The sequence below is a fragment of the Athene noctua genome, chromosome 22 (assembly GCF_965140245.1).
Source record: "Athene noctua chromosome 22, bAthNoc1.hap1.1, whole genome shotgun sequence".
Taxonomy (NCBI): Eukaryota; Metazoa; Chordata; class Aves; order Strigiformes; family Strigidae; genus Athene; species Athene noctua.
Genome location: NC_134058.1, coordinates 1,160,396 through 1,180,450, shown reverse-complemented (window position 1 = coordinate 1,180,450; position 20,055 = coordinate 1,160,396). Strand labels below are relative to the sequence as shown.

The window sequence follows — 20,055 nt, the reverse complement described above, 5'->3', positions numbered from 1 at the left end:
AAACACTGAAACCCATCGGATGAATTTCTAGTTCTCCTCTTGGTGTTTCCTTTGCAGCCTCTGGCTCTATCTGGGTCCAAAGCAGAAAGGCTGAAATATTCTGGGGAAAGACGGTTCATACTAAATTTCTCGTGCAATTAGAGACCAGACACGAGAGACCCTTCAGTGACAATTCACTGAATTTTGAACTGAAAAGTCAAATTTTTAAAATTTGAATAATCTTTGCTTTGAATTTCAATAGAAGGGGCTTCCCCTCATGTTTTCAGAGCTGCCGGTGAAATATTCTCCTGCCAGCCGTTTGAAATCCAAGCACTGATGTAAATCCTGAAGATTTAGAGAAAAATAGAAGGAAGGTCATGCTTGCCTGTACCTGTCGGTAGAAGTTGGAGGGAAGGGTGGAGGGACGGACAGACGGAGCACTTTGTCGCTGAGTTGGAGGGCTGGGCGTCAGGAGAAGTTGGATTCAGGTCCTTGCCTTCCCAGCTCTGAAAAATCTACTTTCCCTCTCTTTGTCTCAGTTTCCATGTTTACAGAATGGTGCTCACAGCAGTTCTCTGGTGAAAGAAGTGTGTTAAGTCACCAAGAAGTAGAATTTATTCCTATGTTGAAAGAGGCATCATATAATAAACAGTTACAGTGTTATGGTACATAGAAAAGTTTGGGTGGGATTTTTTTTCTTACTTTGCCCAGTTCCTTCCACCCCAGCAAAATCTTCAGGTGGAAGAGGTCATAAAAATTCACATTTTGAAAGCTTGGTATTTACAGGTCGTTAAAGAAAATGCTGATGCAGCGTTAACTTAGCAGTGCGAGGGTGTCTATCTAAATTAACGAACACAAGATCTCACCCCGCTTCTAGACGAAGTGAGGCCTGGGTGGCAAAGTATTTATAGAGCATCCCTGTGGAGCGGTTACTTACTATTAATGGTATTAAAGAAGGGGTAAGTTTGATTAAACGAGGCAAAATTCTTCTCCCTTCAGCTCACGGTGCTTCTGACCATGCCGGGGCTGCAGGGGAAGCAGACTAGCTAATTTAAATAGATAGGATCATTGAAAAGCATGATTTTTGAAAATTCCGTAAGAGGGTTCGAGCAGGAGCAGCCCATGCCCTCAGATTTCTGTAGAGAGTCGCTGGTGGAGGGGTTCTCTCGGCAGGAGGTTTCGGGGAGGGGGCAGGCGGTGCCTCTGCCATGGCCCTGCCCTCTGTCACCCGCTGCCGGGGCTCTGCCAGCGTCCTCCGCCAGGATCCCCCCGGCTGCCTCTTGCTTCTCGGAATCCCAGAGGGCAGCGTGGGGAGGCTGAGGCCCTGCACACATCCCCAAGGAGAGGCGCCTTCTCCCACGTTCCTGGAAGGGCCGGGGGGGTCTCCCCAGCCTGACACTGCGCGGGGAGGGCAGAACTGAGGGCGTGTGGGCAGGGGGAACGTGGGGCAGGTTGCTGTGGGCCAGCGCAATCCCTCCTCTCTCCGGGGGGAGCGAGGTTTCGGGGCAGGGCGGAGGGGGTGGGGGATGCTCCTGGGGCCGTCTCTGCCGTTTGCTCTTAATTTCATATTGCTTTTGTTGTTGGTTTCTGTTGATGCTTTAGGTGAGGTCTGTCACAAATCCTACACGCAGTTCTCCAACCTCTGCCGTCACAAGCGGATGCACGCGGACTGTCGCACCCAGATCAAATGCAAGGACTGTGGGCAGATGTTCAGCACTACCTCCTCCCTCAACAAACACCGGCGCTTCTGCGAGGGCAAGAACCATTACAACCCGGGCGGGATCTTTGCCCCCGGCCTACCCCTAACGCCCACTTCCATGATGGACAAATCCAAACCCTCTCCCAACCTCAACCATGCCAGCCTGGGATTTAACGATTATTTTCCATCCCGCCCGCACCCGGGGGGTCTCCCGTTCTCACCTGCCCCCCCAGCGTTTCCTGCTCTCACTCCGGGATTCCCGGGGATTTTCCCACCGTCTCTGTACCCCAGGCCCCCCTTGTTACCACCCACACAACTGCTCAAAAGTCCCCTCAACCACACTCAAGACGCAAAGCTTCCGAGCCCCCTTGGGAACCCAGCGCTTCCCCTGATCTCTGCAGTCAGCAACAGCAACCAGGCCGCTTCGGGAGAGGAGAAATGTGAAAGCAGCCTGGAAAACTCCTACCTGGAGAAGCTAAAAGCCAGGAACAGTGACATGTCCGACGGCAGTGACTTTGAGGATGTCAATACAACCACAGGCACAGATCTGGACACCACTACCGGCACCGGCTCTGACCTGGACAGCGACGCAGAGAGCGACAGGGACAAAACAAAAGATAAGAGCAAACAAATCGAGAGCAAGCCTGATTTTGTCAGCAGCTCTGTGTCTGCGAGTTCCACCAACAACACGAGTGAGATCCCTCTCTTCTATTCTCAGCATTCCTTCTTTCCTCCCCCCGAAGAGCACCTGCTGCCCACCACGGGAGCAGCTAATGACTCTATTAAAGCCATCGCCTCCATCGCAGAGAAATATTTTGGGCCTGGCTTTATGGGGATGCAGGAGAAAAAGATGGGTTCGCTCCCGTATCATTCCATGTTCCCTTTTCAGTTCCTCCCCAATTTCCCCCACTCACTCTACCCCTTTACGGAGCGGACCCTCAATCACAACTTGCTGGTCAAGGCAGAACCAAAGTCACCCAGGGACCTCCACAAAGTGGGCAGCACCAGCTCAGAGTCACCCTTCGATCTCACCACGAAGCCAAAAGAGATTAAGCCAATCTTGCCGCCACCCAAGGTCCTGCCAGCCCCGCCCTCAGGGGAGGAACAGCCGCTGGATCTGAGCATCGGCAACCGCATCCGAGCCAGTCAGAACGGAGGCAGAGAGCCACGGAAAAACCATATTTATGGGGAGAGGAAGCTCATGGCAAGTGAAGTCTTACCCAAGATCTCCCAGTCGCAACTGCCTCAGCAGCCGTCCCTGCATTACGCTAAGCCATCACCCTTTTTCATGGACCCCATATACAGGTATTAACATACCCTGCCTTAAGCATTTCCTCTAACGAGCTCATTTTCTAGCTGACATCGCAACTTGTGGCAGGTCGGGCTGTAGGTTGTTTAGAAAGAGCAGTGAAAGTCTGCTGCGGGTGATTGTTCTTCTCTCTCCTTTGTCACAGCACGTTGAATTTGCTGAATTGAAAGGGCTGAATAATTGAAAGGAGTAGTCGTAATCAATATGTATAAAGGACACATCCTTATTTTGATAAAGAAGAAACTTGACCTATTTAAGGACTCTCCCACGAGCCAACGCTAAGATGGCACTTCTGCTGGGGAAATTCCAGAGGTTTGATTCGATAAGAATGCAGAGTTCAGCTGCCTCGCAGCCCGGCCTCTCATGGCTTGGGAATGAGTCAGGAGCCCTGGGAGCCTGGAAATGCAGCTCTCCCACTGACCTACTTGATGGCCTTTTGGGAGCCACTTCACCTTTCTTCCTCCCCACCCCCCTTTTTCTTTCTAATGCCTTTTCTTAGAGTTTTTCAGTTCGTAGGAACTGCTGCTGTGGACCCTTTTGAAACGTTTTTAAGTCTGGAGTAACGAGTACTGTGTAAATACGTGGTAGCGTGTTATTCTCTGGATCTCTCCCAGATACATTTCTTGCAGACTTGTCTTTCTTAGAGGATAACAAGGGTTTTCCAGCTTCTCTTGAACCAGCTGGTTTTTGAGGAAGGCCTGATGGTTACGTCTTGCCTAGGCTAAGCTGAACTCAGAAGGCCTGCGTAAAGCAGCCTGGATGAGTTTTCACAATGCCAGTTAAACTTCCAGAAGGAATGAATTCAGAAGATGTATAGGGAAGACTTGAGTCTTGTTGGTTTAGAGCTTTTTATAAAACCTGTTTCTAAAGGAAAATTATTTTAAGCTTTACGGTGAGGGTGCCAGTAAGTTTGTGTGTCACCCAGCCGGGCACTGGCACCACCTTTGTTGTCGTGCCGCTGCGGGTGAGGTGGGTTTGTCACGTGGCAGATGCCGTTTGCTTGTTTTTAGCAAAGTCCAGTGAAAAGAGGTATCCCAAGCTAGTTATTTAGACATTAAGGTGGTAATTAATTCTCCCTTAGGACGGGATGCTTCGGTACATTGGGCCCAGAGGGCTGCTGGGTTCCGTGTGGAATTGAACAGCCGGTTCCTGGAAGCGGACGGGTTGTTCTCGCGGTGGATCGTGTGCCGCCGGGCTGCGTGCTGAGCCCGGCTGGAAGCCAGCCTGCTGGGCTGGACCTGCCGCCCGAGCAGAGGTTGTCGTGGCGCTGGAAAGACTCCTGGGCACCGCGGAGCCTCCGTGCCAGCGGCGGAACGGTTCCCTCGGGCGCCCGCAGGGCTGCGGGCAGCAGCGGGTGGCGTGGCCGTCGCTGCCGGCGGGCGAAGCGGGCCGGGGGAACAGCACCTATGTCATGCCCTGCCGCTATTGTACGCTTGATAACTGTGGGAAAAAATGATGTCAATGTCTAGCCAGGCCAAAGAACTGTCAGCTGAGATGAGGATTAGTGAGCCCTCGTTGCTCGCTGTTAAGAAAGCGTCTCTCGCTTTGCCAGCACTCTCGGGGCTGGTGCTCTGTTCCTTGCTTCCATGCTTACCATCTGTGATGGAAACGGCTGCAGCCCAGCCCGGACGTGTGCCGCATGCTGCCCGGGACCACCGTGGTCCCCTCCTCCTGGAGCAGCAAGTCATGAGGGAAAGAGCCCAGCATCTATTTTTGTAAAAAGTCCTTCTGGAAAAAAAAATTAACTAAACGGGATAGAAAGGCAAAAGCTTCGAGATAGCTTAGGATCCTGCCACCTCCGGGCATTCTCAGTAGGAATGTTAAAATAACATGGGTTGAAAAAGCCATTGCCAATTAAAATAGCAGCCTCGGGAAAACCGTAAAGGTCCAGAAGACGGATGGAAGTGAAGGATGGGGGCATCGTTTGTTGCATTCCAGGGGACGCATATAGTTTTAGTAATATATTAAAATAGAAAGTCAGTGGTTGAGTTGCTTGCAAATCAGACTTCTGATGTAATGAGCTAAACAGCAGAGCTTCCAAGTCCCAGCTTAAAAAATATGGAAATATTTTGTTTCTAAACTTCTCTTTATCAGACTCTCTCACATCATTTGGCTCCCTCATTTTTCTCCCAAAGGCCGCTTAAATCCTTGACATTTTCTCCTGGTGATATAATTTAATGCAGCCAGACAGCCTGAAATCAGTGCAGTTTTTAGCTCAGCCTTGTTAAGGTAACGTTCTCAGGCACTGGGCTGAAAAGATCAGCTTAATCCTCTGCGCACTGCGGAATCCAGCTCTGACGAGGGCATTTGTACGTTTGTTGTGTTGTCGTGACCCGACGCCGGGCGACGGTCGAGCTGAGGGAAACGCTGTCGCTCCGCTGAGGTTTTACGTTTCTGGTGCAGGTGGGGGCTCTCTCGAGAGGTCCGGGGGCACTTCCCTGGGCATCGCAGCTGATTCCAGCGCGTCACGGAGAGGAAAAGGGGGTGTCGCTCGCGCCAGTTTGCAGCTTTACCTCGTGTCAGGGAGAAGCTCTTTACGTATTGTTTTACAGATTGTTGTTTTTCTGAGAACTCATGCCCGTAAAGCACGTACCCTCCAAAGCGCAGCAATTCTGACTGCGTTTCAAATCCAGCTCTTTTCTTCTACCTAAGAAAAATTAAATGCAGATTAAATACAGTTCGCTAAATAGCACTCGGCGTGACTCTTCTTTTAAACTCTTTGGTAATTTGATCCACACACCAGTCAGCCGAAATGCAGAAAAATAATTTGCTCTCATTTATGCTGGACTAACGTAGTTAAAATTACCCTTACTATTGGATTTATACTGGTTTAGCCGAGATGGACTCAATTCCAGTAATTTAAAGATGCAGCTACGTCTACTGGAGTTACTTTCACAACACTTTTTTCCCCATAGAGGATATTTCAGTTTCTCTTTTCAGTGATTCCATACCACGGTTTTCCCTGAAAGTAGAATATTTTGTGAAAGCAAATCCAATATTTTCAAAAATAGGAGCCTAGCGTTAGGATCGTTTCTGCACAGGAAAGTGCTTCAGCCTGGAATATTTGAATGGAGACATCAGAACAACTCGGGTTCCTGAGTCACTTCAGGAATCTCCCACCAGTGCCTAACTTTTTAAATTGTTGTCCACGTATGATTGCCAGAGAAACTCAATGCAAATTATCTCTCAGATGCAAAGGAGGAAATAAATATGAAACACCTAATGATTTCAGCACACTTGGGGCTGTAAAGTCTGGTCCAGTATTAAGTCTTGAGATAAAGGCAAACTCTCAAAGACGGATTTTTTTCCATGCTGTGGACTCTAGAGCTTCTCCCACTTAAATAATGCTTTTGCTGTAAATGCTGTTTTTTTCCGCACGTTTCACAACAGCAGAAGCTTATAAACCACTGTAGCAGAGGCATTAGTTCTCACGTACAAAGATCAAAATGTTTTCTTAGTCGTCAGTCCAATGACTAAAATTAATACCCAAAGGGGGGGGATCCATTTTCATACCATTTCCAGGGCATTTTGCTTGTGGGTCATAATTTGTAGCATCCAGTAGAGGGAGAAGAAAGACGTTTGTGTCAGTAGAGGAATAGCCTCATGTGGGTAATTTAAAACACCTCTGCAAACGGTTTGGCTCTTTCTTTGCTGCCTGTAGCCCTGTAAGGTATGTAACCCTCTGTGTTGTTGTCCAGCAGGGTGGAGAAGCGGAAGGTGACAGACCCTGTGGGTGCCCTAAAGGAGAAGTACCTGCGACCCTCCCCGCTGCTTTTTCACCCCCAGGTAAAAGCAGTGACGTGACAATGCCGTGTTGATTGAATGCCAAGAAGTTTGAGATGGAGCTGGTACAAACAGGCCACTTGGATCAGACTCTGTCTCATCCAAGGGCCCGGCTGGGAACTCCACTGTTTTCCACCAGTTACTTTCAGATACTTTGACTTTCCTACCTGGCTTGAGGCTGGTGGTGGTTATGCTTTGCTGTTTCTTTTGCACGAACAGAAGAACAGGGGTGAGGGCTGGACAACTCGTGGCCTGACAAACTGCCCTTTCACACGCCTGCATAATTCTTCCTTTGGGAACACGTGCTGCAGCCATTTGCAGCGGCGCAAAGCGCAGAAGGACTCTCCAGCGTCCAAGCAGAAGCATTTTTATACCTCCCGACGTCCCCTTCCAGCATTTAGAAAGCGTGAAAGGGCAGGGCAGCGGAGAGCCGGGGTTCAGCCCTGCCTCTCCTCCAGGTGACAGGGCACTGAGGGAGAGCTCGAATTCTGTCCCTGCACAGCTGCTCGGGTCTCTGCTCCTGGCAGCCCAGGGGTGTCTGCTCCCTCTGCACCTCCTTCAGGCCGGAGTCACTGCAGGGCACCGGGAGACCACGACTATTCCCGAGAATCGACCCCAATTTACACCCCCCTTTCTCACTAGCCAAACGCCACCAGAAGTGGCGTCACTCTGCCCTCGGGGTCTCCTGCCCGGTGAGGGTGAGGGACCTGCCACCCGCCGCCCCGCGCCCTCCCCGCCGGGACGGTCACGAGCTCTCCTCCGCCTGGGCTCTGAACACTCACTAGGAGCTGAGCTCTCTGCACATGATCGTGCGCTCCTGTATATTCACATGCATTGTTCTCCTCTGATAATGTTTCCCACCTTAGATAAATAACTTGCAGGTTTGTGAAAGCTGGATCCTGGTTGCTTTCACAGCTAAACTTAGTTCCCTCATTGTTTCACATCAGCCTCAGAGTTTGGTTAATAACTTCCCCCGATTTTTCCTTCGTACAGGCTGGATAATGGTGACAGACTGGCCAGGAACATCCTGTGTTTGTGTGGGTTAGAATAGTGGGGATATCTGCCTGTAAAGAATCTGATAGCAGGGAGGAGCTAGTGTGGCAAAGCAACCCAGCAGGCCGACGAGAAGCGCAGGGAGCCTGGGTAGGAGCGAGCATGGGGTAGAAGGTTGTTAACATTGTTCCTGAAATCCTGACCACGTCCTCTTCCCATGGCAATGAAAAGATGTGGAAGGTCTGGTTATCTCTAACAGCTTATCACACAGAATAGCCTAAAATTTACAGTCACTCAAGCCCGAAACTTCCTGATAACTCCTTTTTAATAAAGCGGGTTGCTGTGTAAAGATCACTCGATCTTGAGGGTTGCTGTTCCCATGCTGCGTCATCGATCGGGTGTTTCAAATACGGTGAATGAAGTCACCTGTTCAAGAATATGTGAGATTTTTACTCCCAGATCCCCATTCAAGATTATCCTGGATCTTTTCCTAAGAAATCATATTTTTCAGGGGCTCCTGCTACCGTCTTCTTCCTTAGAACCAACGTGCATGTACCAGGTCACTTAGAGGCACGTGTGTTTCTCTCTAAACACGAGTCTGGTCTTGGCCTTTTCTTCTCTGAGTAACTCCCCAGCTCTCATGGAGGCCCTGGGTGGGTTGTGATTAAGCCGGAAGGTGTGACGAAGACTGAGCGTTCAGGAGATGCTTTGTCTCTCAAAATTAATTTCAGACACCTCCTGTTTCTCAGCCAGTCGCTGACAGTGGTCTCTCTGCTCTGACGGGAGTTGTTCCTACATTGTCTATTTTAAATGAAACTCTGGACAACATAAATAAATGGTGCAACTTTTTGATAACTTAATGGAAAACCTTTTCTCACCTGTTAGGTTTCTTTTCTTCTCCCCTTCTTTTTTATTATAACCAGGCAGTTGTTCCCTAAATAGCAAAGTGCCTTTACCACTGGAGAGGCTATGGCCGGTGTTTAGAATTTTAAAATAAGCCTACGGCTATCAAGCCAGCAAACATCTCTGACTAAGTGCCTAAAGAACAGGGCACAACAAAAGATATCTCCAGGTACTCCAGCAAAGGGCTGAGTGGCATAGCTCTGAAAGATCCGGATAGCATTTTAACATGATGGTTTTGTTACATGACTGGCAGCTGGGGCAGAGCTTTTGCTGTAAATGATCAAGTAACCTTTTCAAGTGGCTGGCGCTAAGTATTACTTACTATTTATCATGGGCTGGGAGCCTCCAACTAAGGGGCCGTGGATCTATTATCGGGAAATGGGTTTTACTACTCCTCTTTTTTACAGCTTATGAATGGTTGTCAGCCTTCCACAATGTATTCTTTGGTGATTAAGACAACTTTTTTTTATAGTCATACATTTTAAACAATATCTTGGCTCTCTTCCCCCCGCCCCGAGCCCAGTTTAATAAAATGTAAACGTGCAAAAGGTCAGCCCTTCCTGTACAATAGAGCATCTAGTTTTGATATATGGCTTCCTACTGCCTTCCGCTCGCTCGCTGGTGCCCCAGCTCTCGGCCTGACTCTCCATTCAGGCTCCCACTCCCCCCCGTGCTCCCTGCTTTCCCGGTGATGTCATCCGCAGCGAGGAGGCAGCTTTATTGCTGCCTTGTTTGTTTTATCCATGTTTTCTGCTTGGTATCTTGAAAGTGCTCTCAAGAGTGCATAAAATTGAATGTTGGAGATGTCAGCGTGGTCCTCCGAGTTGCATTTCTCTCTTGGATTTGGATTTCCTGTTTTGCTCTAATGAAAGTAAAAGTGGTTTTCTGTAGGTAGGGGGTTTATGCATATCCCTTTTTTTGCACACAGGCCGACTTTTTCCTTCCCTTTTTTGCTTCCCCCTTCTCCTGTATCTCCAGGTTTTTCCCTTTCTTCCTCTTTCTGGTGTGGTATTTAATGCAGTGTTTATGTGAGAACACGGCCCTTGCCGAGTCGTACAAGCTAAAGCTGATAAAGGCACCCAGAAACTTTTTGTTCAGCCTCACGTCTCGAGGCCCGTGTGCCTGCTGCGGTCTGCAGGTTGTGTCCTCCCAACCGTAACTCATCCCGCCGCAGCTCCCGTGGAGTATTTTGGCTGGAATTCCCTTTCACTCCAGGAAGCTCGGCCATCTCCCACCCATCCTTCCATCACCTTTGTTGCCTTCTGAACCTTTCTTACATATAATTAAAGTGCTGGCCTCTTCGCTAGGCAAAAACTCTCTGCGGACCCACTCCATCCTGAGCCTGATCTTAACTCCTCCTCATCCCCAGCTGCTCCCTCTTCACCCCTCCAGCCTCGGCCTCGCCCCTGCCTCGGCTCCCTGCTCAGCGCTCGCGCATTCCCCGTGCTCCCTCCCACTCTGCTTGGGCCAGGATCCCTCTGCCTCCTGCCCACAACGTCTCCGTCCCCTCTAACCAGGGTGGGTTGCCCCGGCCTGCCCGCAGCTCTGAGCGTAGCGGGGGCTGTATGAGAAATCAAACCACCTCGCTTTCCCAGACTTCGGTTTGAGTTTGAGAGGAAGGTTTGGGCGGTGAGTTCGACATCCAGCAGTTGACCACGGTGTCTAATTTCAGCATCATCCCTGGAAAAAGGGAAGCCAAGCGTACGCTGAGATAATTTTTCATCTGAAATGCTGAAAGTAAGCGCAGGCGTGTTGCAGAAGGTAGATAAGTGCCTGATTTCTGAGATCTAATGCTTACCGGTTGTACCCTTTCTGATTTCTGAGCCCGATGCACTATTTCTGTCTTTCCCGGCTGGGTTCAGTGGCTCCATTTCATGCTGTGCTAGCTTCTGAGAGCAAGAGCAAGCACCAGCAACAGGCTCTGACCAACATACTAGTGCTAAAAGACATGTTTTATGCATCGGATATTGTTTTTCCTGTGGATTTTTATGACACGAGGTCTTGCCTTGTAGATGTCAGCCATAGAAACGATGACAGAGAAACTGGAGAGTTTTGCAGCCATGAAGGCAGACACTGGCACCTCCCTGCAGCCCCTTCCACACCACCCCTTCAACTTCCGATCGCCGCCGCCTACGCTATCGGATCCCATCCTGCGCAAGGGCAAGGAGCGTTACACCTGCAGGTGAGGGCCCGGCACCGTCCCCCCGCCTTGGCGAGGCGGCCCTGGGGGTGCCACCCCCCCGGGGAAGCTGCACCAGGCACCAGCGTGCAGCGGGGCAGCTTCCCCTGGGCATCATCTCGGCAGGGGTGGGAGGGAAAACGAGGAGCGGCAGGATTAGAACAGAGCATTCTGATGACTAATTCACTCTGAAATAGCTTGTTTTGTCTGGTAGAAAATCAGCATCTTCTATTTTCTTTGTAATTTTTAATAACCTTGAGAGCAGATCTGGAGATTCTCAAGCAAACAGAATTCCCCAAGCCAAGTCTCTTGTGTTTGGATGCAAATGCCAGTTTCTAGTGCGAGTGCAGTCCCAGCTATGTCCAATCACAGCTGTGCAAAATAATGGAATTTAAGAACTGTCAACGTTTTCAAACACAATCCTGTCCACAGAAATACTCACGTACCCATCGCAGCTCTAAAGTGCTTCTTGGAGCAGATCCCTGGGGAACAGAAACCTCTGTCTGCTCAGAGTTTTACCTGCAGCTCCTGTGGTGGCTCCCGTTGTGTTTTTCGTGGGCGCAGTAAGCGGGCACCTGTGTGGTTTGAGGTTTCTCTTAGTTCAGCGTGGCCACAAAAGCTGTGGGCTCAGACTCCAGCTGAGTATTGAGAAATCTGGGGTTTCTACCTACAATAGGGACTAAGCTTATGTTTAGCTACACACACCCAAGTTAATGTTTGGGGTTTTTGTCGTTGGTGAACGCTCACATTGACCATCTTCAGGACATCTGGAGGTGCAGAATGTCTCTGAAATTAAGAAAGTCTACTCAAATATTCCTTCTACAACAGTAAGCATCAGGTTTCGTGGTCACAGAACGGAACGGTTCAACCCTCATATTTTATTTCCCAATTAATATTTTTTATTTATACCTCCCTTCCTTTTGAGTTTACTGTGAATCAGATTTATCGTGGACCACAGTTCCTTCTCCTACTTCGTTTCCTGTTGCTGCATTTCCTTATTCTAAGCAGACTGGCAGATTCACAGCAGCGTATCCCCATCACAGGAATGCTGCAGCATTTATCCAGAAGAATATTCCTGTGAATTCTGAGAAGGATGGTCTCAAGTAGATTCTGTAGGATAAGCAACTGAAAAGGGCTGTAAAGGAGATTCATAAAAACCCCAAGTGACAGACGATAGGAGTAGGCAGCGATCCAACACCCTCTGTCCTGCAGCAGGAAGGAGGCAGTGCCTGGGTGGCTGGCTCAGAGGAGCAGGAGGTGCTTTTACACCACACGCAGTTCAGCAGAGGAGCTGTGGATGCCCAAAGCTCTCGTGCACTCAACTTTCAGAAAAATAAATGGAAGAAACTCAGCAAAAGGCTATCGAACCCAACGAATCAACCTTGGGCTGAGGAGGGGCTTCAACTTCCGATGGAAGCTGGGGGCGGCTGGCTACGGCCTCGCCGCCTCCTGTGGGGGAGCCCAGGCCTGCGGGAGGAGCCCCCAGCCCGGCCAGTGTTTGAACTGGGTGTTCTGAGGGGGTTTTGCTTTTTCCTGCCCTTCCCAACGACGCAGTGTAACCGGCCCTCGGTCCGTGCCTCGATGGGAACGGGTCACACCAGGGTCTCACCATGGCCAATCCTGTTGTGCCGGGGTGGGTGTCGCTCTGCTTTCACCCCCCCGTCCCCTCCCTCGGCACAGGGTCCCTGGAGGTCCCAGCACGTCCATTTCCCGGTGGTGGGAGCGGGGTCGGTGGGACCTTCCCCGCACTGACGGTTGCTCTGGCTTTCGCTGTCTCTAGGTACTGTGGTAAGATCTTCCCGCGCTCAGCAAACCTGACCAGGCATCTGCGGACACACACTGGAGAGCAGCCTTACAGGTGATGTTGTCCCCCAGACAAAACCCCTTTCCCTACACACTCCTCATTCACCACTCTGTTTGGTTTTGTGTTTTTTTTTTTCCTCCTTTCTGGAAAGCTGTGCCAACAGAATATTGCAGTCCTGTAGCATTACATATAATGATTCATAGGACTGTATATTATGTGTACCAGCCAAAAATAATCAGGCTTGGCAGCTTGAAGATAGACACTTAACTTATATTTAGATGTATGCTGGCAAATGAGTGCTCTGATTCGCAGCGTTGTTTAACACTCACATTAACCATTCATCTTCAAGGACAGCTGAAGGTGCTGGATGTCTCTGAAAATCGGGCTGTTTTGAAGGGCTTGCCAGTAAGTTAACTGCTGGGTCTAGCTAGATTTTTTTATTTTTTTTTTCCCCTCTTTTCCTAAGGCCTATCAGAGGTGCCTGGAGCAGTGGATCAAAAAACAAAAGCAAAGAAAAGCCCTGTAGTGTATCTGCTTCAAAATCTATATTAGGGAGTGCCCTACCTTAAATCCCACGAGTGATCGGAGCGGGGGGATTCACACACGGTTTCACGTGCTCAGCTGGGTGTGTGAGGCAGAGCTGAAGGACTGCTTTCTGCCAGCTGTGGACAGGGCGATCTGGTTTTTATACTTCCCTTCGCGTTGTGTCTGTGGAAAAGGGCACATCGCAAACCTGCCCGTCGGGCAGCACCCGGCGTGGGGGCTGCTCTCACAGAGGGGCTCCTGTTCGAGTCAGTGTTTTCAACTTGAGTAAAAGCTCACAAGAAAATATATGTAAGCCTCTGTGTGTGTGTCTGTGTATAGGTATATGAAGGAATATTTCTGATGGAAGACCAAGCGGGAAATTTTTTCTCCCGGTGTTTTACAGTCAGTTTCAAAAAACTTTGGCAAAAAAATACCCTTTGGTGGATTTCTTGTTAGAATGGGCACGTACGTGAGCAAAACTGAATGAATGATGAATTGAGAGCTCACCGAAAATCAGGCTCTGTGTTTTCCATAATGTGAGTAAAATGTTTTGCACGTTGTCAAACGATAGTAACAATTCGGTTTCAGTTTTGGGAGCTGATGCTGTGGTATTTCCATACCCAGCCATGAGTTCACAACAAAGCTAATGTAATAGTTATTATATAAAGAGAAGCACAAACTAATTTATGAGCAGCAGTAGGCCAGGTGGTCAAATACATCACGTTTTTATGCTCAGTTTAACTTAAGAAGCTACTCTCTCCCACATTATAATCCCTGGTACATACGGAGTCAATTTTTTTTTCCATACAGAGTCATACAGAATTGTGAGTGTAGACATTAGGTAAATCAAAAAATTTAAAAAAAAAAAAACAACTCTCCAAAGCAGACATATATTTTGGAACCATTCCCTGTTCTGATTTTTTTCAGTTGCGCTATTTGATATGCCTTGAATGAATACTGTGTATTCACTGTGCGCCCCTGGCTGACTAAAATGCTTGCTCCCGATTATTCCGAGATTGTTAGTTCAGTTTTCTTCCAAAAAAGGAGACTTGCAACTTAACAAAGGTTAGGAAAATAAAGATTTATTTGATCTGGTCTTCTCCCAGAAAATGGCCTGTGTGTTTTTTTTGTAACAGAGGTTTGACTTCTGGACAATGTTGCATTATAATAGCACTCCTGAGAGTTAGTGCTAAGTTTACAGAAGAGCTTAATTATCATTGATTTTCTTTTGCTCTCAGAATACTGAGATTTCCAACTTTTGCAGCAATAATTGTTTTGAAAGCTTTTTTTTTTTTATGTGCCGACTTCATGCAGGTAGCAGGAGGTGACTGACTTTTCAGTGGTTTACTGATGCCTTTCTTAGAACTTTTCACTGTTTAAATGTTTTTTTCTTATGACTGTCGGTCTTACATATTCATCCAAATACAAATTGAAATGTTCTTTAAGCTGACGTAAACTGACCAAATGTCCCAGTGTAGATCAAGGAATAGAGAGGCCAGGAAATAAGGTGCTTTGGTTTTGATTCCTGATTGTCGTTGGTAAGTGATGTGGTTTCCACCACTTAAACCTCCTAGGTGTCTATTTAATTACATATACAGTAGGAATTAGTAGCACATGAGAAATAAGGACACAAATTAATTCTTTTTGTAAAGGGAATGGGCTAGATGTTTTCTGAAGAGTAAGAAATACCTGGTAATGCACTGCCTAAAAATCAGCTGGTTGGAGAAGACTCCAAGACAATATGCGATACAGTGACACTCTTTGCACCACATCTAGAATTCAGTAGTATGTATTTGAAAACCTGGCTGTGAAAAGGACTGTCAGCTGTTTCTTTCAGAGAAATACAAAATAAGTTGGGCTTGTAAAATCATCTCAGACTTACCTGGAAACCCGGGTCATAAAAAATAGGACTTTGCTGTCATTCTGAGCTTACCAAGCGCAAGAGGCAGTTTTCAGTGACGCTCCTTGCGCTTGGAGCAGAGGAACGGGAGGGTGGATTGCATCTGAGTTTTGTTTTCATTCTCTGGAATCACAGAATCACATAAACTGCGTAAAACCAGGACTGGGAACAACTAAAAGCCTTTCGATTCAGCAAGACTTTATTTTCTCCTTGCAAATGTCCCTTCCCTCCAGGATGCCACCTAATTGATTCTTGAATTACACCCAGTGCTGAAGCAGTGCCTGGGAGGCTGCGAGTCCTCCTGTAAAGATGGGCTTCCCCACGTCTGTTTTGAATTTGTTTTTCTTTAATTTCCTTTTAGGCCCCCATGTCCTGTTATCTGCATTAAGCTGAAACTAACTAAAGCCGAGGTCTAATGTCATTTAAGTTTGCACATAGTTCAATAAAAATCTCTTCTTTCTCCTTTTTTTTTTTTTTTTTTTAAATGCAGCCTAAATTCATTCCTGGTATAAATGCAGTTGAGATTAAGTCGTTACTCAGAGGAGGAGTAGCTGTGTGTTGTTACTACAATTCTGTCTCTGCAGCTCACATTCATCATCAAATAAGTGTAAAATTTTGCAGGTGCTGTCATGCTGTTGAAACTTTACAAAGCGAGTTATCAAAAGCCTCACTGTCGCATGAAGTGTTAGCAAACCTCACCGTCACCCAGTGGTCAGCTCAGTTACTCCTTGTGAGCTTCCTGGGGGTTGCTCTCTGTTTTTCCCCTTCCAGCTGCATTGTACCAGGCATCCGCGTGCCCTCGAGCTCTGGGGGTTGCCTGTCGTCCCTCAGAGCTCCTCAGTTCCAGCTTTGGCTCGTTCTTAGCAATCATTCACTCCCACTTTATATTTTTTTAGCCCATTGGTGTGTTACTTTAAACTGATAAGGAAGAAGCTTTACTAGCATTTTGTCAGTGTGTTTACAGAGCAAATACGGCTTCGTTTGAGTTTTATTCTTCTCCTGCCTCTGTGTTCACCTCTTCCCTGAATTTAAGCTGGTTCCTCTGTCTGGGTCATTTATTTAGATTAAAACCAGCAGAGATCCGAGTTCCGACCCCTCTGGGACCACAAATAACACAGTATGTCTCCCTCGTCCCTTTGCTTTCAGACGTTAGCGACTGCTCCTTCCCAATGCCCCTCTGTTTTCTATTTTTTTAACAAGCTCTTTATCCTTTCTCCCTACCCTAACCTGGATCCACATAGCTCATGGCTGGAGCAAGAACCTGTCAAGGGAAACTTTTCAAAGACTTCCTGAACATCTAAATAAATGGACGTTCAGGAGGCCGGGCCGGCCTCGCCTCCCGCGTGCGAGCGCTCCCTTTGAAGTCCCCGGAGCTGCTGGTGCGAGTGACGGCGGCGGGACCCGGCCTGGGCACCCCGGGGCACCCACAGCCCCGCCGGGCCGACACGAGGGAAGAGGGGTTCGGCTTAGGGGGGCACAGAGCCGGGGGCACGGGCGGGGAGTGACACCCTGGGGCACCGCGGCGACACAGAGGGGGCTGCGGGTGCAGCGCTGGTAGAACTGGGCAAAACTGCCTGTGAGAGTCCTGTGGAGTAAGGGGGTGTTGGGGACGTTGGGGATGTTGGGGACATTGGGGACGTTGGGGTTGTTGGGGATGTTGATGTTGGGGACGTTGGGGTCCTTTGGACGTTGCCATTTTCTGACGCCCTGAACAGTCGAAGCTGCCTGGGCCTGGCAGCTCCTGGAAGCAGCGTCACTGCTTGCTGGCGGGTAGGAGGAGAATAGAGCTGGAAATCTGCGCGTGTTCAACTCTCCACATAGAAACTGTCCTTGTTCTTGCCGATGTCCGAATAACGTTTTGTTTTCTTTGGTTGTTCAATTTGTGGTTTTGGAAAAAAATGAAAAACTTTCAAGTCTGAGAAAACTGTGGTTTAAAAAGAGGTTCTGCTTTCTTCCTAGGTTAATCAGCAGAAAGGTTCGTTATCTGAAATATCTTTATTCTTTTTGGTGATTTAACAGTAGGAAATTCGGAGGTGGATATGGAATCCATAAACATTCGGCAAGAGAGAGTGTTTCATAAATGTATCTCTGCTATTTCCAAAAATAATATCAATTTATTTTTGGAGACCAAATAAAAGTCACAGCTGTAGCACATCTGGAAATGGTGTGTGCGTTTCACAGCGTAGAGCTCTTTTCCCGCTCACGCCTCCTTCCCACGATTGAACCTGTCGTGTTTGCAGGAAGCAATACTGTGTCCTCGGCGGCGAGGCAAACCCAGTTCTGTGCTGGGATGACACCGGCACGGGCCGGGTCCCACGTGTCCCCCGGCGTTCCTGAACCCTGCGCCGGGGCAGCGTCGCCCTCGTGCCTTGTCACCTCGGCTCGGGGGGACAAATCCTGCTCCCGGGCAGGGGAGCACCGAGCGGCTCTGCTAAAGCAGGCGGGTTTGTGCTGGAATTACAAGGGCTTACAAACGGGTTTTATTTTGTCCCGTAAGTGTCTGGGATTTGCAGAGCGCTGCAGCGGAGAAGGGATTCTACTTCTCATGGGTTTTAGAAGCAGAGCCATGAGGAAAGCAGCTTTGTTGAGGGACAAATGACGTATTTAAAGGGAGATCTAATGAGGGATTCGGGCGGATTCAAAGAGAAATTGGATTTTCTATAGCTTTAGTACTGGAACTCTTCACTGTGGCTCAAAGCTGCCCTCTTCAGTACATCTCCTGCCTTCTTGTCCTGCGCTGGAAGAGGAGCAGAGGGCTGAGTTCCCAAAGCACCACGCTTTAGCAAAGCCCTGGTTTTATTTGGAGGGACTCTGAATCCAGAGAGAGGGGGGTGACAGCTCTGAACAAGCTTCCAACACCTCCGCCATGGCTCCTGCAGAGGTTTGTTTCAAAGAGGGAACATGTCTTCACTCAGCAGTTTCCCTAAACATTCTGGCTTGACTCCTTACTTTCCACATTTTTTTCATCATAAACCAGATATTCACTACATAGGAGTAAATCTTATCCCATTTGGAAACGACCGTGTATTTCTTGGGAACCGTTGTACTACAATAATAATCATGATTACCTTTAAAGGCGTGCTGCACCGCTTGCATCTTGAGTACCACAAGGACTTTCACAAATCAATCTGGAGTTTTCTCTCTGTCCAGACAATGGCGTCATGTAGGGACATGCTAGATAAAAGCTATTTTATACATTTAGCCTCCATTCTTTCTTCTCCTTCTGTCTTGTTTTGCCTCCCTCCACAATCATATTTCACCTGCTTCCCCTACAAAATGAGAAGGGTGGAAGAAATAAATTCACCTTTCTTATTTTTTACATTCATGCATGGAAAAGTAATTATTTTGTTGAAAATTCTTATTTGTTTGGACGACTCACTTCTTAATTAATCCTAATCCTTCCTTTGTGCTCCTTGAGTAACAATAATATCAGATTTGTCTGGAATGATTAATGCATTGTGCTTCACAGGTCCTCAGCCAAGTAAAGATTTATAGACCAACATTTTCTGGTTTTCTGATAGTCAGATTTTTCTTTTTCTTTTCTTTCTTTTTTTTTTTTTTTTTTTTTTTCCCTCACGTTGCACTCTTTGGCATTTGCTTCTATTTTTCAGGTGTAAATACTGTGACAGGTCATTCAGCATTTCTTCCAACCTCCAGCGGCACGTTCGAAACATCCATAACAAGGAGAAGCCATTCAAATGTCACCTGTGTAACCGATGCTTCGGGCAGCAGACCAACCTGGACCGACATCTTAAGAAACACGAACACGAGAACGTTCCAGGTGGGGAGGGGCACGGCCGTGTGGCTCGGTTGGGGCACTGGAGGGAGAAGACACCATGGTCTGGTCTCTCTGGTCCTGCTGTTTCTCAAGGCTGAATATCATCAGGTAGCAAAAAGCAAACCCCAGCTCCTCGTGCAGCCAAAGTTGTGTTTATCCTCAGCAGCACACGCGCCCTCACGCACAGCCCTCGGCTCTGCCAAGCTCCTGTCAAGTGTTTCTCATTCGTGTCCTTTCCCAAGCCATATAGCAGAGATCGTGATGCTGGCTTGTGTCCGGGGAGCAGGACCTCGTGGTGGGAGATGGGTTCAGTGCTGATGTGCCACGGCCAGCCCTACCAAGGGTTTCCAACCTGAAATGCCGTGCTGGGATGTGTGAAGTTCAAGAAGATAAATAGGCTTTGCCTTACGGGAAAAACTGAGGGAAGGAATTCCTGCACTGAATCCAACTAAGTGATTTCCCAGCCTAGGGGGGAAAAAAAAAAAAAAAAAAAAAAAAAAAGCAGCATGGAAAAGTTATAGGCAAACAGCTGTGCAATGGATAGCAGTCCTTCAGTTGTGTATACCACCCGTAAATGCTAAATGTCACCTGTATTTCTCTCTGTCATTCAAGTCTGGAAGACATGAGCTTCCTTTGGCAGCTTTGGTCCGTGAGATTTCTCTTAAATGTTAAATCATTAATATATAGGGAGAGGATTGTTATGTAACTTTCCTTCTTTATTTTTCCTCTTAATAACAGCTTTGCCAATGCCTGATTGTTTCTCCTGTTCTCTTTTCTTGTTTCTCTCCCTCAGTGAGCCAGCACTCTGGAGTCATTACAAACCACCTTGGGACCAGTGCCTCTTCCCCAAACTCGGAATCAGACAACCATGCACTTTTAGATGAAAAAGAGGATTCGTATTTCTCTGAAATCAGAAATTTTATTGCAAATAGTGAGATGAATCAAGCATCGACTTTAGCAGATAAAAGGTAGACAAGCAAATAAAACTGTCTGGTGATTTGTATTGTTAACGTGGTTGAGAGACCAGTCGGCCTCTGTCCTGCAGCCCTTGATTTTAAGCGCTCAAAAGAAAGAAATGTGAGAGTCTGCAAGGCGAGTGCCTTCGGCTGCGAGCTCCAAGCCCAGGGTTAAGTCTTTTCAGAAAGTGCTGAAGTGAGGAGGGCTGACACCAGAGTGCCCCTCGGGGCTGGGACGGCTGCGGCC

At 48.1% G+C, this 20,055-nt stretch overlaps 1 protein-coding gene across 1 annotated transcript in view; it reads left to right on the top strand.

Moving 5' to 3' along the window:
• Positions 1–20,055, top strand: part of PRDM16 (PR/SET domain 16) — a 341,589-nt gene that overhangs the window by 310,438 nt on the left and 11,096 nt on the right. Inside the window, exons 9-14 of the mRNA XM_074924608.1 lie at positions 1,582–2,983; positions 6,686–6,773; positions 10,679–10,848; positions 12,626–12,703; positions 18,686–18,855; positions 19,646–19,820. Of these exons, the coding sequence (XP_074780709.1) occupies positions 1,582–2,983; positions 6,686–6,773; positions 10,679–10,848; positions 12,626–12,703; positions 18,686–18,855; positions 19,646–19,820 (2,083 nt within the window). The remainder of the gene's footprint in view (positions 1–1,581; positions 2,984–6,685; positions 6,774–10,678; positions 10,849–12,625; positions 12,704–18,685; positions 18,856–19,645; positions 19,821–20,055) is intronic.